Here is a 20346-nt window from a genome sequence, read left to right on the forward strand (position 1 = left end):
TTTATATGAAAATGACACCATCTATCTATCTATCTATCTATCTATCTATCTATCTATCTATCTATCTATCTATCTATCTATCTATCTATCTATCTATCTATCTATCTATCTATCTATCTATCTATCTATCTATCTATATGTAGTATACAGCATACAGTATGTAAGAAAGAGTTAATAACTCTTTTTTCAGCTTCCCTCTCCAGCACCTTAGAAGCAAACTCACCTATGGCGATGAAGTCCTCCTGCTCCCCAGATTGAAGAAGACCGAGCGGCCCGTTGTAGAGGAGCAGTCCATTGAATGACTCAGCCAGAAACTCCAGGGAGATGTGACTCTGAAAGCAAGGCGTGATGGGAGGGAACCAGGCATAGCCCTGACCCCCGAAGCTGTGCTTGGTCTGCTGGCACTCAGGACCGTCAAACATAGGAGGACACTTACATCTGAAAGATAAGAAAGAGTTCATTTTATTGCCTTGTGATATTTCCAGCATCTCCTCTAGATGAAAAGGGCTTTGAAGAGTTATTATTCTAAAGGGAATCTACTACCTTACAGTACCTTATTATAAATAAAACCTTTCCTTGTTGTAAATTGTTTTACTTGCAGTTAGTTCCTGGTAAAACTCCTTTCAGAGAACACTGACAGGCAAACATGGATAATGACTTGATCAGTTAGTATTTAATTTAATCTTGGCTGCACACATAAATAATAGTGTCCTTCCACCTCTATGGAACTTACCGGTATCCAAGGGGTCCATCCTGACAGGTGCCCCCATTTAGGCAAGGGTTGGCGGTGTAAGCGGAGCAGGGCAGGTGGACCATCTCTCGGCCCTTGCAACCACATTGTGCCGCTGAAGAGGCTGACAGAGACACCAGAGAGATGTCACCAGAGCTGAGAGCAACCGGGGTCTGGCTGAATGAAACCTCAGTGCTGCAGCCTCCGGACTGACTGCAGTCTGTGAACGGACAGTCATCCACGCCCACCTGAGAGATGGACACACCTAGCACAGACTCCAACTGTACACAAAAGACAAACGGAAAAAAAACACAAGGTCTTGTAGTAACAACTACAGCAGAAAACCAGCTGGAAAACTAGCATGGAACAAAATAGCAAGAGAAAAAATACTAAACCTAGCCCAACAATCTAGCATGATTAATGGAAACTAAACATGGCATTACCATAGCAAACCAGAATGAACAGAAGTTATGGAGAGATAAATAAATAAACTTAGTATAAATTAAACCTTGGATGCAGTTAATCAACAGTAAAGCTATAATGGATTTAAGTAAATGTAATTAGGCTAACACAAGTTCACCAGGGATAAAACTAACTAAATAATGTAGCATGATGCTAAAAAATTAAAACCAACTGCCAATGACATTACACAATCAATATCAAATATGCTAATATAGCAAGAATCTTTGACTAAAAATCAACAAATAATGAAACTAGCACTATTATGATGCAAATACAATTTAAACTAATATGAAACTAACTAAAGGTAGCATTAGCTAAAGAACTGAAATTAGCATAAAGGCAGATAACTGTAACTAAAGCTAGTGATAGCATGAGCATCAAATAAACATAAAATTAGTGTTGAACTTAATATCAAAATGAACGTTAGCACATATGCTTAGTAAAGAGTGAGTTATAGAAAAGCTAAATGAAATTAAGTAGTTAAGCTAATACAAGGGTTAACTGACACTAATTCAAACTAAAACTATGCTAGGATATAGCTAGCATAAAATTAGCAAGGAAGATTTCAGAAATTACCATAAATAAACCTGACAGTAAAGTCAACTAATAGTAAGCTGATTGATAACAGATTGTAGTCGAGGAAACTAAATCAAAACTATGTCATCATAAAACTAAAGACTTTTTGTGGAAAGTATAGCATAAAACCAATTCAGATTTAATCAAACAAATTGGGTTAAACTGAGGTTAATATAAGCAAAATAAAACTAGAAATCAATATAAAGTCACATAAGCGATCTAATTTGAAACTAAGGTTAAACTCATTAAATGTCAATTAAATTTAAGGTGATTATGAAACTGAAAAAAGTAAATGAAACAAAAACAGATATGGAACAAAATAAACTAAGCATTGAAGTCATGAGATGTGTTTGAATTTATTAGAGAATTTCAGAGAATGACAGCAGTTGTCTTTGATCTGGTATCTACCTCCACCACTGATATCTGAATTTACTCTATTTCCTTTAATGTTATTTATGCACTTTGGTGTTTCTCTGTCATTTCCTCTTTTTGCTAAAGTTTTGCTGTCATTTGCTTTCTGTTGCCAAATTCACCCGTTTCCCAGCTTGTCATCCTGATTCTTTTCTTTCGTTTTTGTCTTTATGGGTGAGAGGTTTTTCATCAGAGTCCCTCAGGGTTTCCTGTCTCCTTCCGACTGTGTGCATTTCTTTTTTTGGAGTGTAGTTATTCAGCTGACACTCTTATCCACAGTGACTTACACTCCGCAGGCAGGGCTTCAGTTTTTGGCTCCAGAGCCAGTTTTAACATCGTCATTCTTTTGTGCCGAGTTTGTATTTATCTGACACGCGTGTTTTCAGTCAACCAAGATTCACTTTTCTTTCACCTGAGATGATTAAATTTCTACAATTCTTTTTCAGCATTTGATATAAAGTTATTTTAATCATCCTTTGTGCGTTGTATTGGTATTTATACTTAATAATTATTGTGACCGTCTTTAGAAACAAGTTCCCCTAGTTGCCAAAGTTTGTGCGGTATATTACAGAAGGTTAATATAATTTTAATAAAATGATGAATAGAACAACAACAAATCCCAAAACTATAATAACACCACTAGTGCAGTTTAGTGCAGCATGTCATAACAATGTCTAAAATATTTTTTTATAACATAAATTTGTGGTGTTTTCATAAAATATTTTACAGTGTTTGCATTGTGGTCTTTTAAAATGCTTTTGGAAATTTTCCTAAAGCTAGAAAGTATGCACCGAGGTTACGTCCAAGGAGAATCAGTACAACAGAGATCAATCTTTCCTCTGTAAATGTTATTGGACGACAAAATGTCTTCATTTTGTGGAAAGTTACAGACAAAAAGTTTACTTTTGCCAAGAGACAACTTCAGACTTGAGGTTAGCATCATATCATCTTAATTTTGTTCTTTGCAATGTCCTGGTCACTTTCATCACATTTTGCTTTAATGCAGTATTTTTTTTTCTATAAATCTTCTATCTAAGAATATCCATTAAAACAGTTGTTATTTGATAATATCTTCCTAATGTATCATTCTTTGAATATGTTTTTGGTATTTTTGCTTGATTTGCATTATTTTGTATTTTGTTATACCTGTAGTAATTTTAGGACATTTTCTAACATTTTTAAGAGTATAATTAACAGACCTGACCCTGTGCTTTGTGTATGCACATGTACAGTATGTATATTTACATGTGTGTATTTATTTATATTATTTAAAAGTGTGTTTGCACGGTTTACTAACTGTTCTCACCCTCCAGCCTGTTGCAGAACTGACTTCAGACAAGCAGCAGCACCTCTCTTGCCTTTAATGGATCTGAAATATTCATATATATGTATACATGTGCACATGGCAATTGGCACGCATGGCAACATGTCACAGAATGAGCCACTTGGTGGAAAGATGTGTCCATGATTCAATATGTAAGACCTGTCTTTAACCTTTTCTCACATTAATGTGTGGATATGACTGTGAAGTGGTTAAGTGTCTCTAAGTGCCCGCATAACTGCACACATGAATGTGATGTTTAATTGATCTGTAATTTATGGATAATTAACCTTGTATGTGCAGATGTGGATTTCATTTTTTTTCTCACCTGCTTCTCATCTATTTCTTCATTTTTTCTGTCTTTTTTTGGGATGACAGAAAAGTATCTTGCTTGATGAAGAGGTACTAAATGTGTTAACTTTTTAGCTTTTTTAGTGGTTTCAAAAATTGAGTAAGTGGTTTAAATAATAATAATTATTACACCTTATTATACCTTGCCTGAAGCAAACAGAAAATAAACTAGAAATACCATTCCTAGTTTGTATGACTCTGCCAGCCAGCCATGTTGTAGCTCCACTTCCGTGTCTTTATGTTTACAGCATGTAGTGAAAAAGGAAATCTGGGTTTTCTGCAGAACATTATCATATCTCAGATGTTTTTTGTTTTCAGTGTAAAAAGTCATCCTAAAATTGTAACGGGCATGTACATATTGAAAAGGTTAGGAGAATAACAAGACTTCAGACAAGCATAATTAAGAAAAAATTAAAATGAATTCCTTGAATAGAAACTGTTACCAGGCTGGCCTTAGAACTTTGAGTTTGTAGAAAGAAAAAAAGGAGAAATCTTGCAAGAAACCCACACATAATTATATTTAAAGCGTTTAAACCCTCTTAACTCACCTTGGCTTTGCTTGCAGCCACGTAACCGTGCAGTTTCTCTGGCTTGTAGTACGGTGAGCCGTGGGCAGCAAACCAAACGCTGACTGCCTTCTCATCCTGTTGGCTGCCGTCACTCACAGAGAAGATCTGTACATTTTCTGGCAAGGTCTGCAGAATTTCAGCCAACATTCGACCCAGACGGTAGAACCGACTCTCCTCAGCTCCTCTGCCACTGCTGAAAAACTCATCCACTGTCAGGTCTGAAAGAAGAAGCGTATGGTAGATGTATTTGCGGTTAACTAGCAGTGGACAGACAGAGACATAACAACACAAGCTGAACAGAAACACCAGGAGAAGAAGGAAATTGGAAGGGACAACAAAACAGCTGAATAGAAAGAAGAAAACACAAAGTCTGAAAAGACAGGGCAGAAAAAAAAAACAGAAGACAAGACAAGACAGGAGAAGAACTGGGAGTTATTTCCCATCATGCCTCTCTGTCTGTTGGTGGTGATAGTGCCTCAGGAACCTGACAGGCCTGAATCTGGGACCCCGCGGCACACTGGGATGTGCAGCAGCGTGCCCCATCAATGGAGGTGTCTGTGGCAACCAATGGGGGTTTGAAACTGCGTGTGCTAAGATGCTACCGAGTTATTTCAAAAGCTTTGACTCCTAATAGTTCCAGTGTTTTTTTCTAAAGTGCATTGAGGTACTGCAACATGTTCGTATGATAGGTGTAGGACTCACTGGTCAGGCGGATGGAGGCGGCGTTCTGCAAAGCTTCCTGCCGCAGCCCTGTGACATCAACCTGGGCGGTGGAGGTGACATCAGGCCAGGTGTGGTCCGACACACGCACCTCCAGGCGATACGAGCCAGGAGGAGTTCCCTCTCTGATACTGAGCTGGCCCGAGCTGTGACTGAGACTGAACCACCTGACAAAGGTAGAAAGAATATAACAGAATATGACAGTAGTTGGTGTGTTTTTTTAATGAATGTACATCTTTCCCAACTAGTTGAAATGTGACGCTCTTCTTCCACCAGATGCATGTGGCCAATTTGTGTGTACTGTATGTTTGCAGGTTGTGTTCCATGTAATTATTTGTGAAATAACTTGTATCCAAAAAGATAAAAAGCCACAAACCTTAGAAACTTTCTGTATGCTTATACGAATTTATCAGCATTTCTATGACAGCTAGATGTGTAATATTAAAAGCAGACACCATATAATTATATTAAGTATAATTATACACTCATTTATTACGTGTAGATGTTTGGTAGAAACCAACATTAAAACATACCCATGTGCATCATATTTATCCTTCCAAAGCTTTCTTGTTTATTTGCTGGCTATGTGTTTTAGGTCACATGTAAAATAAGGTCCACTGGATATCTTATTGCTCATTGTATGATGATTTAACAGCTGAATTATTTAGCACAATATGCTTAATTTTTGATGTGTTTTTCTGTTTTAGTGATTAAAGACACTGAGAAGTGTGTTTAGAGAGGGGACCTTTTACTATCAGAGTATTGAGGTTCTTAATAATGCAACGTCAGAGGTTTTGTTTGTGTTCATGTTAATATTTGACAATTTTATCAACATTCTGTCACTATTGTATTATTATTCCTGCTGCTGTGTCCTGGAGAATGTGTCCTTATTGTTTGATTCTTTACATCAAATTTGGTGGAGTTGCAGTGGAGAATAATAACTGGTTAAGTAACACCGATGTTCTGTGACACTTTGTTATAAACCTTACAGGAAACCTTGTGGAAAGTATAAACAGCAGTTCCTCATTTTTGGAAAATCAGGTGTAATGACATTAAGTCCATTCATCAATTTCCTATGAGATATTAAATCTGGGTGAAGTCTGAATCAGAAGGGATTTCTCCAATCAAACTCTGACCAGATGTCAGCTGTCGAACATGGATCCATGTGGGAGGGGCTTCTTGATCTTTAAAGCTTTGGCACTCTCTCATCTGCTGCTCCACAGAGTCTATCCCAAACCTGGTCCAGGGTATGTGCCACTGGCCCATGTAACCGTTTAACCTCTTCACACTGCAGCAACCTTCAGAGCTCAGACCAGACGGATTAATTAAGCGTTACTGAATCGAAGCCAAAATGAGCTCAGGACCGAACCTGCTGAAGGAGAAACTGTTCTGTACCGTCACCTGAAATAATACTTGAAATGAAACAATATAATGTGCAGATCAATTGCAAACAAATGACTGTCTGTTGAGGCAATTCTTATATGTAACATGCTGCTTGTGTTGGCTCCCTGTGAGGTGTGAGATGTTTTTATTGGCCCACTGGGGCTTCTTCACTTTACCTGCTACGTCTTATTTTCCCCCACAGTTTCATCTTTATCTAGGTAATGACATTCAACCTAAACCTGATCCATACAATGAACAAATTGCTATCTGTTGGATGCAGTGATGAAGGGCGCCGGTTCAGGAGTCTCTATGGTAATTCTCGTGGTGGTTCCTTTGTTCTGGGCTGTTTCTTGTCATCTCTTGTCGTTGCTCCTTATAAGTATCTCATTAGAAGAAAAGGTAGACAGGGAGCGCAATCAGGCTCTCCTTTCAATGCGTCCGCATGAAGCCTCGCCTCATCAAACAAAATGAGTGAGCCCTCGCCGCGCTTCACTGGGAATTTTCAATACCGCTGGTTATGAAGTATTAATAGCACTGTTCCTGACAAGTCAGATCCCATTTTCTATCGCGCTCTCTCTCCTCCCCGTCCCCTGCCCTTTCATTCTCTTCCACTCTTTCTTTGTTTCTCCCTTCAAACTGCATGTTTCTCTGTTCCAATTTTCCTTTCTCCTCTTTGTCGCACTGCACCTTTGTACTGTCTCTCCCTCTCTATTTTAAAGCTGTCAGTTCCCGTGCAGCTCCTTTATTTTATCCCTCTCTCTTTATGCGTCTCTTGCTGCGTGTCACATGAGAAGGGGACACTTTAGAAGGGAATCTTTTCTGTCTCCATTCCAACACTTCCTAAAACTGCTTTACATCTGCCGACTCTGGAGTCTTTCATCCAAAACTGCTCACAATATGCCCAACAGGAGTGTGTATGTTTACACTGAAGATGGTCCAGATGGTAGCGTGAGCGACTCACCGTCTTCTGTAAACTCCACAGAAAACTAAATCCACGTCATTCATTTCAAATGCCATTTGCAGTTTGTGGCGCTCATGACAGTGAAATATTATCCGAGTTAGGAAACAGGCAGGAGTTTGATGCACAGAGGGATTAATACTGGATTTTGCTCATTGAAAAGAAAATATCAAGACATGTATACTCTTATGACATTTTTGCTGGCCAATTTTTGATGACAAGCTGTAGGTGCAGTATGGTAATGATTGATTGAGTTTATGAGTACAGCATGAAAGCCTAGTTGCATAACCTGCAAACAACAAAGTTCACATTAGTGTGTCCTAATGTTGTGTGATGAATTCATGAGACGAGTATCTGAATAGTCAGCACTTCCTTCTATCAAGAAAAGTAAAAAGAGAGCAAAAAGAGGCAAGAATGTTTACAAGCTTTCCGTTTAAATTAAAACTGATTAAATGTTTTCCTTAAGGAAACAGTTAAAATCAGACATTTACCTCTTTACTGTTTTTCTGCTTCTTGTTGCCTTGTTATCTTTTGTCTAGTGTAAGCATCATGCTTCTTTTATCTATAATTTTTTTCTCTATACCTTTTTCTTATCGCCACCCGTCTACCGCATCAGATTCTTATCCTTTTCTCAACTCTGGGTATGTGTGTTAAGCACTTTGCTTCTGTCTCTACTGATCTGTTTTCCTTTCTCACAGCTCTACCCACCTCAATACTTTATCCTTCTACCTCTTCTTTTCATTGAATTGCCGTCTCACTGCTATATTACCTTGGGGCTTTGCTCTCCTTCTATCCCCTCTTCCTCCTTTTACTTATTCTACATGGCCAACTATATCACTTATATTACTCTACTATCACTTCCTCTTTTTGTAGGGTCACCTTTCCGAGTTTTTCACCAGATGAGCTCAGCATACCTAGTTGGTTTGCCTTCGAACCGGTATACTTTCTCACTCCAGTCATCAAGGTCGGGGGATTGAACTCGTCCGAGCACTGTCGTCGGGAGAATACCTGTCAGAAGGCGGAAATTAAGAGACAGAAAAAAGTCAAAAAATGTATTAAAAAAAAATGTATTAGCTTTGAGAAGAATTTGTTCTGAGCACAAGAGATCCCTGAGGTACAATTCAAATATTAAGAGTGAAGTGGAGGCTTCTTAAAGCAGATAAGGTGACGGGCGATGCCTCATTGGCACGCATGGTCATGGTTAGGCGGCGCAGCAGGAAGATGTGCACACATTAGAAGCGCTCACATAGTGTTTTCCCCCTCTCCCAAAAAAAGCTGAACACAGTGCTGTAATCTCTTTAGCTGTGAAATCAGCTGCCTTTTAAAAATGCCTCCTGTTTATGTGCCTGTCAAACCTGGGACTTAAGCTCAAGTTAATTGTTTGCTTCATGGCATGTTGTTGAGGTACGTGATGGATCCGTATTTGCGGGTTAATGTACTTTCATGTGGAAAGGCCCTGGAGAGGGAATCCACTAAAAATACATAACAGAAAACCTTAGTTTTTCCAGCAAATTACAGCAGGCTGACAGATGGTATGAACCGCTAAATAAGTGATGTGGGCTGGAGCAGGAGGCTGTGAGCAGTCGACTGTAACAAGTACAGTCTTAACAAGATGAGTGCAGAGCACTGAGGAGGTGGTGGGAGGGACACTAGTGGACCTGAAGGTTAGGAGTGAGTCTGTCATCAGAGAGAACACCAGTCTGGATCCCTCAGACCAGCTGGTAACCTATGACCTGGACATTCAATTATAACTGAATGACAAATGTTGTACTCTTCATCTACAACTACCCTCAAGCAAGGCAGTCCACCCCCAACTTCTCCAGTGGAGTACATGGTACAAGGTTAGGCTTACATGTGGGAAATCAGATAAAACAGCAAAGGATGTTCCTGGATAGATGAAGGTTACCATGTAGAAATGATTAAAACCTAAAGAGGAAGTAGCTATGAAGTTGCAGAAGAAAATAATCCTCAAATTTTGTCAGTGTGAATAGAGTAATGTAGCGTTTCAGCTTTTAGTGTGCACCGAATTTACTTGCATTTTACTTTTTCTTCCTTTGATCCCCAACTAAATTAGAGAGGGTAGCAAAGTTTCACAAATGATTGGCACTTGCAAATTACAGATAAATTTGGAAATCCTACAGGGCTCTTGCATGCTTGTGCACAAGTATGTAATTTGTTTTGATGAGAGAAATGGGTTAAAATGATCAAGGACATTTTGCAAATCACAGCCCAAATTTTGATAAAGCAAATTTAGCAAAACACATCCCAGTTTTACTTGGTCACACTCAAGTAATGCTTGAGGTAATGCTGTTAATATATTGGATGCAAAATATACACTGTCAGACTTCAAAATGTGACGGGCTTCATGGCTTCATGTCAGACAATAACTCCAATAGCTTTAGGAAAAGTTTGCATGCTCTCCCTTTTCCTGTGTGGTGGTGAACTGTATGTTCTCTGGGTATAGGTCATGTCAATGCAGTGAGCTAACCTCAGTAAACACAGAAACTTACCCTCATAACTGTAGACAATAAAGTTGGTATGCCCTGGTGAGTGGGGGTGATCGTTTCTATCACCGATGACAACTGTCAGCGTGCTGGTAGAGCTCATTGGAGGAGAACCACTGTCAATCATGAGCACTGGGAGGCGGTACTCCTTCTGCCGCTCACGATCAAAGGTGCGCAGGGCAGTGATGGCTGCACTGCCATTTCGAAAGTCAGTCAGATTGAAGTTGGTGGCATCTGAGGTGAGCATAAGGAGTCGAATCGAGAAGGGGCCACCGTTAGTGGAGGTGTCTCGGTCGGTGGTGTGAAGCAGCAGGGAAGTTTTGTTCATTTGCACCAACTGGGGTGCTGCCATGTTCTCCCATACAAAAGGCTCATAGGCGGCTTCAAACTCTGGCCCATTGTCGTTAACATCAAGCACACTAACCATAACGATGGCAGTACCAGTCAGAGCGGGACTTCCAGCATCTGTCGCGAGGACCATGATCCTGTGCTGTGAGATTTTCTCCCTGTCCAGAGAATCTGCCACAACCACCCAACCAGACTGATCTACCAGGAACTGACTGTAGGGATCTGACTCTTTGGAAATACTGTAAGAAAAGCGTCCATTTTGTCCTGAGTCTAGATCTGAGGCTGTAACCTGAGCAACAATAGTCCCCACAGGTACATCTTCAGACATGGCTGGTGACTCATAGAACTGTGGGAAGAAGACAGGAGCATGATCGTTTGAGTCTTCTACTTGAACTACACAGTAGGCAAGGCTGAAGAAATCTGCATCTTCAGCCTTGATGGTCAGATTGAAAGTCCTCTCGTGGGGCTTCTCAAAGTCCACTTTCTTCTTGAGTTTTATCACACCGCGTCGATTCACTTTGTCTGTCTCCACAAAGAACTTTCTGTCCTCATCACCGCCAACAACGCTGAAAGTCACCACGGCATTCTCACCCTCATCTCCGTCTGTGGCAGAAACTACAAGAACCTCGCTATTCACCTCAAGGTCCTCAGTCACCTGATAGACACAGTTTATTATTATTACTTAAGATGATGTTGAGAGAAAGTCTTAGATATGTTTTAGACAGGATTACTCACCTGAGTGGTGTAGACCCTCTGAGTGAAGATGGGTGGGTGGTCATTGACATCTGAAACCATTATGGTGGCTGTCCCTGTGCCTGCCAAACCCCCCCCATCCCTGGCCTCCACCACCACCAGGTACCGGTCTTCTGTCTCCCGGTCCAGAGAACGTAGCACTGTGTAGATGGTCCCTGTGGTGGCGTTGATGGAAAAGAGGTTGAGGTTGATCTCGTTACGAATATTCTTGATGATGCTATAGGTGAGCATGGCATTCCTGCCCTCATTGGGATCATCCAGGTCCATGGCACGCATCTCCATGACAGAGGTGTCGGCGGGTGAATTTTCAGGCACTTGGCCAACAAAGCATCCATCTACTTCCAGAGCTGGGCACGGGAAGAAGGGGGCATTGTCATTGATGTCTCTGACTTCTAACAGCACATCAGCAAATCCAGTGAGCCCCGCCCCTCCCTCATCTGTGGCCAGGACGAGGAATCTCCAGGCAGGGCGCTCTTCGCGGTCCAGGCGGCGCTGAGCATAAATTCTCCCAGTACGTTCGTCAATGGTGAACTCACCACCAGCGCCCTGACCATGAAGGGAGTAGCGGAGAGCCGTTTGGTCGGCTTCCTGGTCCGGATCTGTGGCTGACACCTGCAAAAATGACAGGAAACTGTAAATATGAGATGTAAGTCTTTTATCGCATGAACACTGCGGACTACTTAGGTCATATGGTTGTGAATTGCCTAACTATTCCCAGTTCATTGTAAAAATGGAACTTAAGTTTAGTTGTATACTAAAGCTATGAGACAAAAATATAAAATACATCAAGCAAGGTATATGGCTACTTTCAAACATTCTTCAACGACTCTGGGTGAAGACCTAATTCACCCACAGCAGGAATAGAAGTTAATTCTTGGTCTGAAAACTTCTAATTCCCATAAAAGTCCTTGCCCTAATATGCACAAATTCACAACTTCACATTCTCTTGGGAATAAAATGGGTCATATTGTATGAGGGCTGTAGTTAAATAGTCACTGGCTGTCACATTTGTAGTGGCAAGCTGGTCCACGCTGACTTTTCACTTCTATTCTTCTCCTTTAAAGTTTTTTTTTGTTCCTTTTTTATGCCAAGGAGTCTCTTATCAAAACAGTTGAATTGCTTTTTCATTATGTACAAATGTCAAGCCCAGCAAATAGGACATGAGGCAGGGAGCTGATTGCAGCAGCTGTCCCTGCACACAGGGACTCTGCAACACAGGAATAAACACTTCTCTGTTGCTTTGTCCTGTTTTGCTTAATTAACCTGCCTTCCTGCTATCTCTCTCAATACGGGGACAGCAGCAGCGTCGAGACAAGCTTCCACATCTGTCACTGCGACACAGAATGCAATTAAAAGTTAATAGACGTCGACAAAAGCAAGAAAAAGTACACTTTTACCCTTTCTTCTCCTCTTTTCTCACCAGAGGGTTTGTTTACAGAAGCCTTTGAAGTCACCCCCCTCTTCCGCAGCCACCTCCCCCATGTTGGGTCTTTGCATTCCCTGACAACGTGATGCAGGTACACAATATTGAAGCTGAGCAGTCCCAGCGCCACAGAGGAGGCTGCCGCACAGGTGAAGTCAAAAAATATTCATTTCAAATTGGATTTCCTCTCCATTCACTATCTGCTGAATTGTATTAGGACACGGGGCTGAAAGCAAAGTGCGTTAAGGGAGGGCCTGGCCGCCAGAAAAACTACTGAGAGCAGTAGAGAGGAACCGAACGCACATCAAATCAATTCCAGCAGGCGAGGGGAAGCAGGCCCAGGTTGAGGACTGGGTGACACATGCCTCTCTGACGGGGATTACTTCCCTGCCCTCCTAGACGCGCTTCCACCTTTTTAATCTGATTTAGCTTGGCGGCACATGCATATTACTGCGAATTACCGGAGATAGGTGTGACGAAAGGTGGTTGAAAGCCACAGAAGAAGGAGTCTTGACTTTCCTGAAGCAACTTTTTCAGAGGAAGGGCACTCCCCGTCAAGGGGTTTTAGCTATGTCAAACGTTGGTGCCTTTATCACCTGATATTGTGTTAAAAAGTGTCACGCATGTGCGATGTGTTAGCATGTGAACACTGGATCTCTGCTGAGGTGTTGCTCCAGGCTAATCCCCCTCCACTTTTGAAGCATAACCAATATGATTAGATTTGTCGACATTAAATCTGATACATTCTCGTATATTGTTCACATAAACTTTGACAGACTTCATGGTGAAAGTGCATTCAGGAGGTGCGTCTCTCTTAGTGTTACATTTTAAACAGTTTCATCTGGACTGGCTGGACATCTGATCAGTTCTTATGGTTACTGAATTTAGCTCAACAATAAACACCTAAACATATACCATGCAATCAACACATCCATTCATCCATTTTGTGTATATGCCTATGCACTTCGGGGTCACAGAGGCAAGAGCATATCCCAGCATGCACTGGGTGAAAGAAGGAGAACAGCCTTGGCCCTTCATTAATAGGACTCACAAGGCTTTACAAATTCTGACCCATCTAAATTACACACTACATACCATACAAGATGAACTGGAACTTAAAGGTATCTCAGTCCATAGTGGTCCATAAGATTCCTCGAACAAGACTTCAATACAACATTACACTCATGCAAACTTGTGCACACTGACCTCCAGAATGAAGACAGGAAGCTGGGTGAGCTCCTCTGTCACTGCGGCGTGATATTCAGTCTGGCTGAAAACGGGAGCCTCATCGTTGCGGTTGACCACCTGAACCACCACCAGCGTCTCATTCTCCCACTTTCCATCAGAGGCAACCAGCCGGAGCTCGTAGCGCTGCACCATCTCGTAGTCAAGGGGCTGTGCCACAAAGATGGTGCCAACCTCTGGCTCCACATCAAAGGTGCCCATCGTGTTTCCCGAGGTGATCTGGTACCGCAGCTTGGCATTGGCGCCTGGGTGGAGGGAATGCAGCACTGGTCAAGTTTTTGTTGTTAGGAATACTTTCTTAAACTTAGCCACAAAAATAGATAGAGTGGAAAATTAGATTGTTTAAAATATGTTGAAGTGAACATAATTCTGGCCTGGTTATTGGGATAGGGAGGGGGAAAGACACAAGAGTTCGAAAGAAAATTGTCTTTTTCTCTTAATACCTTGACTTTTAATTGTTATGTCAAAGTGAATGCTGTAGTCACCACACCCACATTAGAATTAGAATACAATGTTTATGTTGCTATACAAATATATTTTAGATTTCTTTTATTACAATAACCACAGAGTAGCTTCCCTTTTAGTCCATGGTATCAGAAACAAATGCTCAACAAAGCTACTGTCTTGTAGAACAACACAACACTCTGCCTGGTGGCTTATTGTGAAAACCACACCATTTTTGAATGATATTGGAACAGATTCCTAGCCAGAAAATAAAAACAAACAAATGTTTGACTGGCAGACACACACACACTAACACAGGCACACACACTGATGACCCCCATGTGGACAGCAGCAACAGATATCAAATATTTGGGAGGAAAACAGGCATCTCTGTCACAGTGGGACTCATTAGATGCCTTGCTCTCTTCCACCTCCTCTTCTCTCTCTCACATACACACACAATCCTGTTTTCATCACTTCAGAGGACACAGCATTGCCTGACTTTATTTCCTAGAGACTTACCATAGCCTCTACCTAACCATACCCATGCACAAAGTCTTCACCATAACATCTATTGATTTACATCAGGTTTTTCGGACCTCAAATCAAGGGTTGAGAGTAAACAGCTATGTTCCCTACAGTGAGTGCAAGCACACAAACTTATGGGGCGGTAAAGCCTTCCCAATTGTTTTCCGGCAGTGTAGATGTGATATACAGTATCTCTGGGCTGGCATGGGGTCTCTGGCCTTTTGGATGTGCCCAGAACATCATGCATAATAATCAAATGCCTCAGTCATCCCTACTGACACACAGGAGCAGCCGCTTTACTCCGAGCTCCCTCCAGCTGTCTGAGCACTTCACCCTGTCTCCAAGGGAGAGCACAGATACCTAAGGACGAGACTCATTTAGTCCACTTGTATTCTTTCAGTCACTACCCAATGCTTATGAGGACAGGTGAGGGTTGGAACGGCATCATCTGGTAAATCCACAGCTTTGCCCGGAGGCTCAGCTCCCTCTTCACCACAACAGTCTGATACAATGTCTACATTACTGCTGACTTGGTCTGTCGGTTTTTCACACCAGTTCACCCACACTCATAAACAAACACCTTCACCTGGAAAAGCAGCTCACTTTCATCCTGCTGACACCCCTCCAAACTTTAATTTCTCTATATTCTACCCTCCTCTCACCTCGCTGCCTTCTGTCCTCACCCGCTGTTTTTCTTCTCCTCCTTGAGGGGGAATCACAACAGAGAGTGGTACAATAACAAAACCACTCTTCTCCTTACCTGAACTTTATGTGTGTGTGTGTGTGCTTTTGTGAGAATCTTGGCACAACCCAATGTCCTGTTGGGAAACATTTGGACCTGGTAGTCATGTGGATGTTACACACCAGGCGTATTCACACCAGGAAAAGTCAGATAATTCATTTGCTTTGGTCTGGACCCTTTAAAAAAAACTTGGTTCGGTTTGTATTCACATTGCATTTTTTGACAAGCGGACCAACATTGTAAACAAACCCACATGTGTCCCGTAGCTGCTCAGTCACTGGATAAAAATGATTGTTTTTTCACTTTAAGCCAACGTTGCGTCTGAGTCCAGGTAAAGCCTGCCTCACATATTCTCTTGGCGATTTGGCCATAGACGTCTACATTTTTGTGCGTCAAGCAGCTGATATATGCTCTCCTCCGACCATACATCGAGGAGGCAGTGCGTCTCTTCTGTGCCCTACTTTGACCCACGGCTCATTCTTGGTATAAAATAGAAACGAATGAATGAAATGACTGATTACCGATCACAACATTTTTTTGTAACTATTTTGTTCCTGGTATACTAGTTAGTGATAGATCAATTTTTTTCTTCTTGTTTTTGAAGACAAAACTGTCGCTTATTTTTCCTTTGGACACCTGCAGCAAATGGATTATATTAAGTTCGTTTAACTTCACGGCCGTGAAGTTAAACAAACTTAATATAATCCATTTTGTAAGTTTGTATTCACACCTACCCAAAAAGTCCGGACCAGAGAAAAGGTCCGTTTCAAGCGGACTAAACAAGCCTGGTGTGAATATGCCCTTAGACATGTAGCACCCACCTAGACCAGACCAGACACCCACTGCCCATAGCAATGACATTCACAGTTTGGAGCAAATCAAAAAACATGAAGAACAGCACAAAGTGTTGACCTGACCTCAAAATTCCCTGGATCTGAAACTGGTGTTTTGATGATGATTTGTGGGGTTGAGGTTCAGTTCTGCCTTATCCCTAGTTTGTTTGTTCGTTGTGTGCTGGTGGTCGGAGACGTAGATTGGTCGGAGATTGACAGCCACATTTCCGTCAGTCTGCCTCAGGGCAGCTGTGACTGCTGAGGTACCACCACCAGGGTGTGACTGTATGAGCGAATGAATAATGTATTCAATTGTAAAGCGCTTTGAGTATCTAATGGAAAAGTGCTATATAAAACCAAAGCATTATTATTATAATTATGATCAAGTATCTGTGGGCTTATCCACAGGGGACCCTCCTCAACCCATCGGCCCTACTGTCGGATTATTACCACGAAGCTTCACCTCTACTTTCTCTCCATGTGTTCTCTTTAATCCCCCATCACTTTGTTCATTTTGTTCATTGTAGTACATCATTTCTTCAATACAAGGTTGTTTGTTTGTGGTAAAAACACACACACACACACACACACACACAGATCCATGTTCAGAGCCCAGAGGCAGATCTGTCTGGGTCCAGCTTGCTCTATGTTTACCGGCACCAAGGAGACTTTGGGAGACAAACACCATCTGTGGAGACATGGAGGACCTTCATTACGACACCGAGAGTATGTGTGCTCATGAGTACATGGAAGAGCTTAAGTGCACCGGTCCGTCACAGCCTCTGAGCACGATCCGTCGTGACACTCACCGAGCAGCTTAGTGTGTGCGTGGAAATATGAGTGTGTGTAAATGTGTGTAAGGAGAGCAGCTCCAGCGGTTTTTGCCTCCGGCAGCCTCCCTAATGATCAGTCTGGCCATATGGTGTTGCCCTCTTAACACACACACACACACACTTGGGGAATAGTGCTGATTTAATTCACAGCCCAGCAGGAGGCCCAAAATTGAGATTAAGGTCAGATCTCTGCTCCTCGTGAGGTGGACCGGAGGGGAAAGTCGTCCCTGAGCACTCGCTGTCGGTGGACACTCTGAAGGACTAAACTCATCATTGAAGTTTCATTAGGTTTTAAGAACCGAGTTAGAGAATATCACATGCTGTAGCCTCAAATGATTGCAAGAGACACTAAGGAAAAGGGTTTTGAAATTCAGTTGACCCTAGCACCCAGAAACCCTGTGTAGGAATGTCATTTAAACTGCGTGTCATACTTTTTTTTCCCAAGCAGAACATTCAAATATTGCTGATGTGTGGCTGGAGCTCTTCTTGCTGTTATCTCTCTCTTTTTGGAAAGAAAACACAGTCGACAACACAGCTGCTTTATCTGAGTTCAGCCGTCACTCTAAGACCACTATCGTCACTGTGAATCTTGGTGGTATGAAACAAAGTCGTGGACAGTTTATCCTCAAGATAAACATTTGGGGAACTTAGTATCATGATGACAGTTATTATGTTTCACTCAACCACGTGGAACAGATTATCGTGTAAAACATTAATGTTTTTCATCTCGGCTCTGTCCTCATTGCTCCCCCTCTCCCGGTGCTGAGTTCAGTGTTTCCTTGTGGGGAAGTATGATACTAACTTCCCACCTGGGGAGATTCAGACTCCACATTAGAGGCAGCAACAGCAGCAGCAGCAGCAGCAGCATTGCTTTCTGGTGAGAAGTGTGGCTGCAGGCATGTACTGATAAAAAAAGCGCAGCACTGAGGGCTTAAATACATAAACCATGATACAGTGAGTGGAATGAGTGGATGTAGCTACAAACTTAGACTGTTACACATTCTGACTGAGTCCACTTTGGATTTATAACCAGCAACTGTCACTCCTTCGTCGTCGTTATCATCAGTGGTACAGTAAAATCAAGACTGTAATGTAATATTACATGAGCGATCATTCACATTCACACATCCCTCATTATCACTTGGCTTCACTGAAGCTGCAGGTTTGCCACACCCCAGGGCGACACTAAACGTAAACACCAAGCTCAGCAGAATTTTAAAAAGCCTCTTGATCTCATTAGGAGACGCTCTTAGTTCAACACATTCTCCAACTAGGAGGACCAAACGGATCAGGAAAACACGGCGGGTGACAAAAGCTGCTGCGCAAAATCAGTGTGGGGAGGGGTGGGGGTGAAGAGTGGTAATCCAAACCCATCCCTCATGCACCCACCGTTTGATTATTCCAACAAACACCAAATCAAGGTGAAAAGAGTGCTGAAATTGTAGTATTGCTGTGTGTGTGTGTGTGTGTGTGTGTGTGTTTGTCTGACCTACAGTTTATATCTGGACCGAAGGTCACCACTGCTTCAACACCTGTCAGCTTCAACAACAAACTGTGGCCATAACGTACAACACACACACGCACGGTGGCAGACAAGGTGAAGGTGCAGTTGCCGCACTCAGAGGATAAAACCTCCAGTTCAGTTTATAGCTCATCAAACCACAAACGGATTGAAGCTTTAGGTCTTTCAGGAGTTTGATTCTTTCCCCTCCAGTAACCTTCAAATAAACATGCACACTCTCTAATCCCATCATGTATACTTCACGTTTCACATTTCCCTCTATTTCTTTAACAGCACATGTGCACACTTAGAGGAAATAGCCAGCATCCACAAGATGTATGCGCCTTAAAACGTACGACACAGTGATGGAACGGGCACACACAATAATAACAAAATGGTTTGCTGAAAAATAAACAACAGATTTGACACTTTTTCATTAGGGCCAGTTGAAAAAAATTTGCTTTCTGTTAGATTGTGGTGGGCTCATTGACGATTCAATTATTCATGACAAATTTTCTGCATTTTACAATTATAATTACAGAGGGGGGCCATTCTCTGCTGTAATTAGATGGAAATATGTGATTATGTAATAACAAACACAACGACTCATCATTTATTCACATATTCCATCAAAATAAAAAGTGTAGCCAAATATATGACATATATAATTTAGAAGTATATCATGTTTATGTTGGATGGAAAAAGGTAATCAGTAAAAAAAAAAAAAAAAAAAAAAAATAAAAAAACATTGTGATGTTACATACAGTATTGGGAAAAGGTTTTAGGCAGGTGTAAACAAATGCTGTAAACTAAGAATGCTTTCAAAAATTGAAGTGTTAATAGTTTATTTTCATCAATTAACAAATTGCAGTGGATGAACAGAAGAGAAATCTAAATCAAATCAATAAACATTTGATTTGATCTAATCCAAAAGGCAATCATGATGTTGTTATACGACAAGTTAAGGCGTCCTCTTGTAACCAGGCCTACGTACACAATTTGCCACTTCGGAGTTCTAGCTGCAGTCAAGAACAAACTCCTGCTAGTTGAAAATGGCTTACCTCAAAGCATTTGCATTTGGATAAATGTTGAATATTCAAAAACGTGTGTAATGCCATCAGAGGGTTATTTCTCTATTAATTCCACAGTGCAGACTCAGCAGGGATCACATAGGTTTTAGCTAATCTTAGTGACACCCCCACCTGACTGCCTGTTAGTAAGGTTTGCGGGGAAGCTTGAGCTAAGATGGCTGTTCTCTTTATATCAGCGTGTCTCTGGACCCCCAAGTGGTTTGGGGTCGAGGGGTGTTTGTTAATTACGGTGGGAAGTCCCTAGCGAGACAAAAAACTGGGGATAAAGCGCCAGCGTGTGGGACGGAATCATCAGCAATTTGCTATCTTAGCATCTCTTAATCCCGTGTTCAGCATCTTCCTAAACCTCCCAGGAATCAGTCTGAAGAGGGATAAATCCTAAATCTAGACATTTCCAGCAACAACCACGCATTAGACACAACAAAACATAAACAAAGCTAGGGTAAAGGCTTAACCAGCATTCAGTAAAAACAAAATGCAAAGCAGATTTTAGACATGAGGAGTCTCAAAATGTGGAGTACTGCTACAGAGTAGAAATATTATGTGAACAGACTGATGGAACCGAGCATGAAACAGGTTCTCAAGTAATCAGTCAAAGGAGATGAAGACTTTACAGCCAT

General features: G+C 41.6%; 1 protein-coding gene across 1 annotated transcript in view; it reads right to left on the minus strand.

Annotated features, from left to right (window-relative positions):
• si:dkey-22o22.2 (neural-cadherin) overlaps positions 1-20346 on the minus strand; it is a 123818-nt gene that overhangs the window by 19738 nt on the left and 83734 nt on the right. Inside the window, exons 17-24 of the mRNA XM_047599884.1 lie at positions 13716-13999; positions 11069-11698; positions 9992-10988; positions 8396-8489; positions 5123-5307; positions 4400-4638; positions 734-1011; positions 224-438 (exon numbers count right to left, since the gene is read on the minus strand). Of these exons, the coding sequence (XP_047455840.1) occupies positions 224-438; positions 734-1011; positions 4400-4638; positions 5123-5307; positions 8396-8489; positions 9992-10988; positions 11069-11698; positions 13716-13999 (2922 nt within the window). The remainder of the gene's footprint in view (positions 1-223; positions 439-733; positions 1012-4399; positions 4639-5122; positions 5308-8395; positions 8490-9991; positions 10989-11068; positions 11699-13715; positions 14000-20346) is intronic.

The sequence above is a fragment of the Mugil cephalus genome, chromosome 11, assembly GCF_022458985.1.
Source record: "Mugil cephalus isolate CIBA_MC_2020 chromosome 11, CIBA_Mcephalus_1.1, whole genome shotgun sequence".
NCBI classification, from domain to species: Eukaryota; Metazoa; Chordata; class Actinopteri; order Mugiliformes; family Mugilidae; genus Mugil; species Mugil cephalus.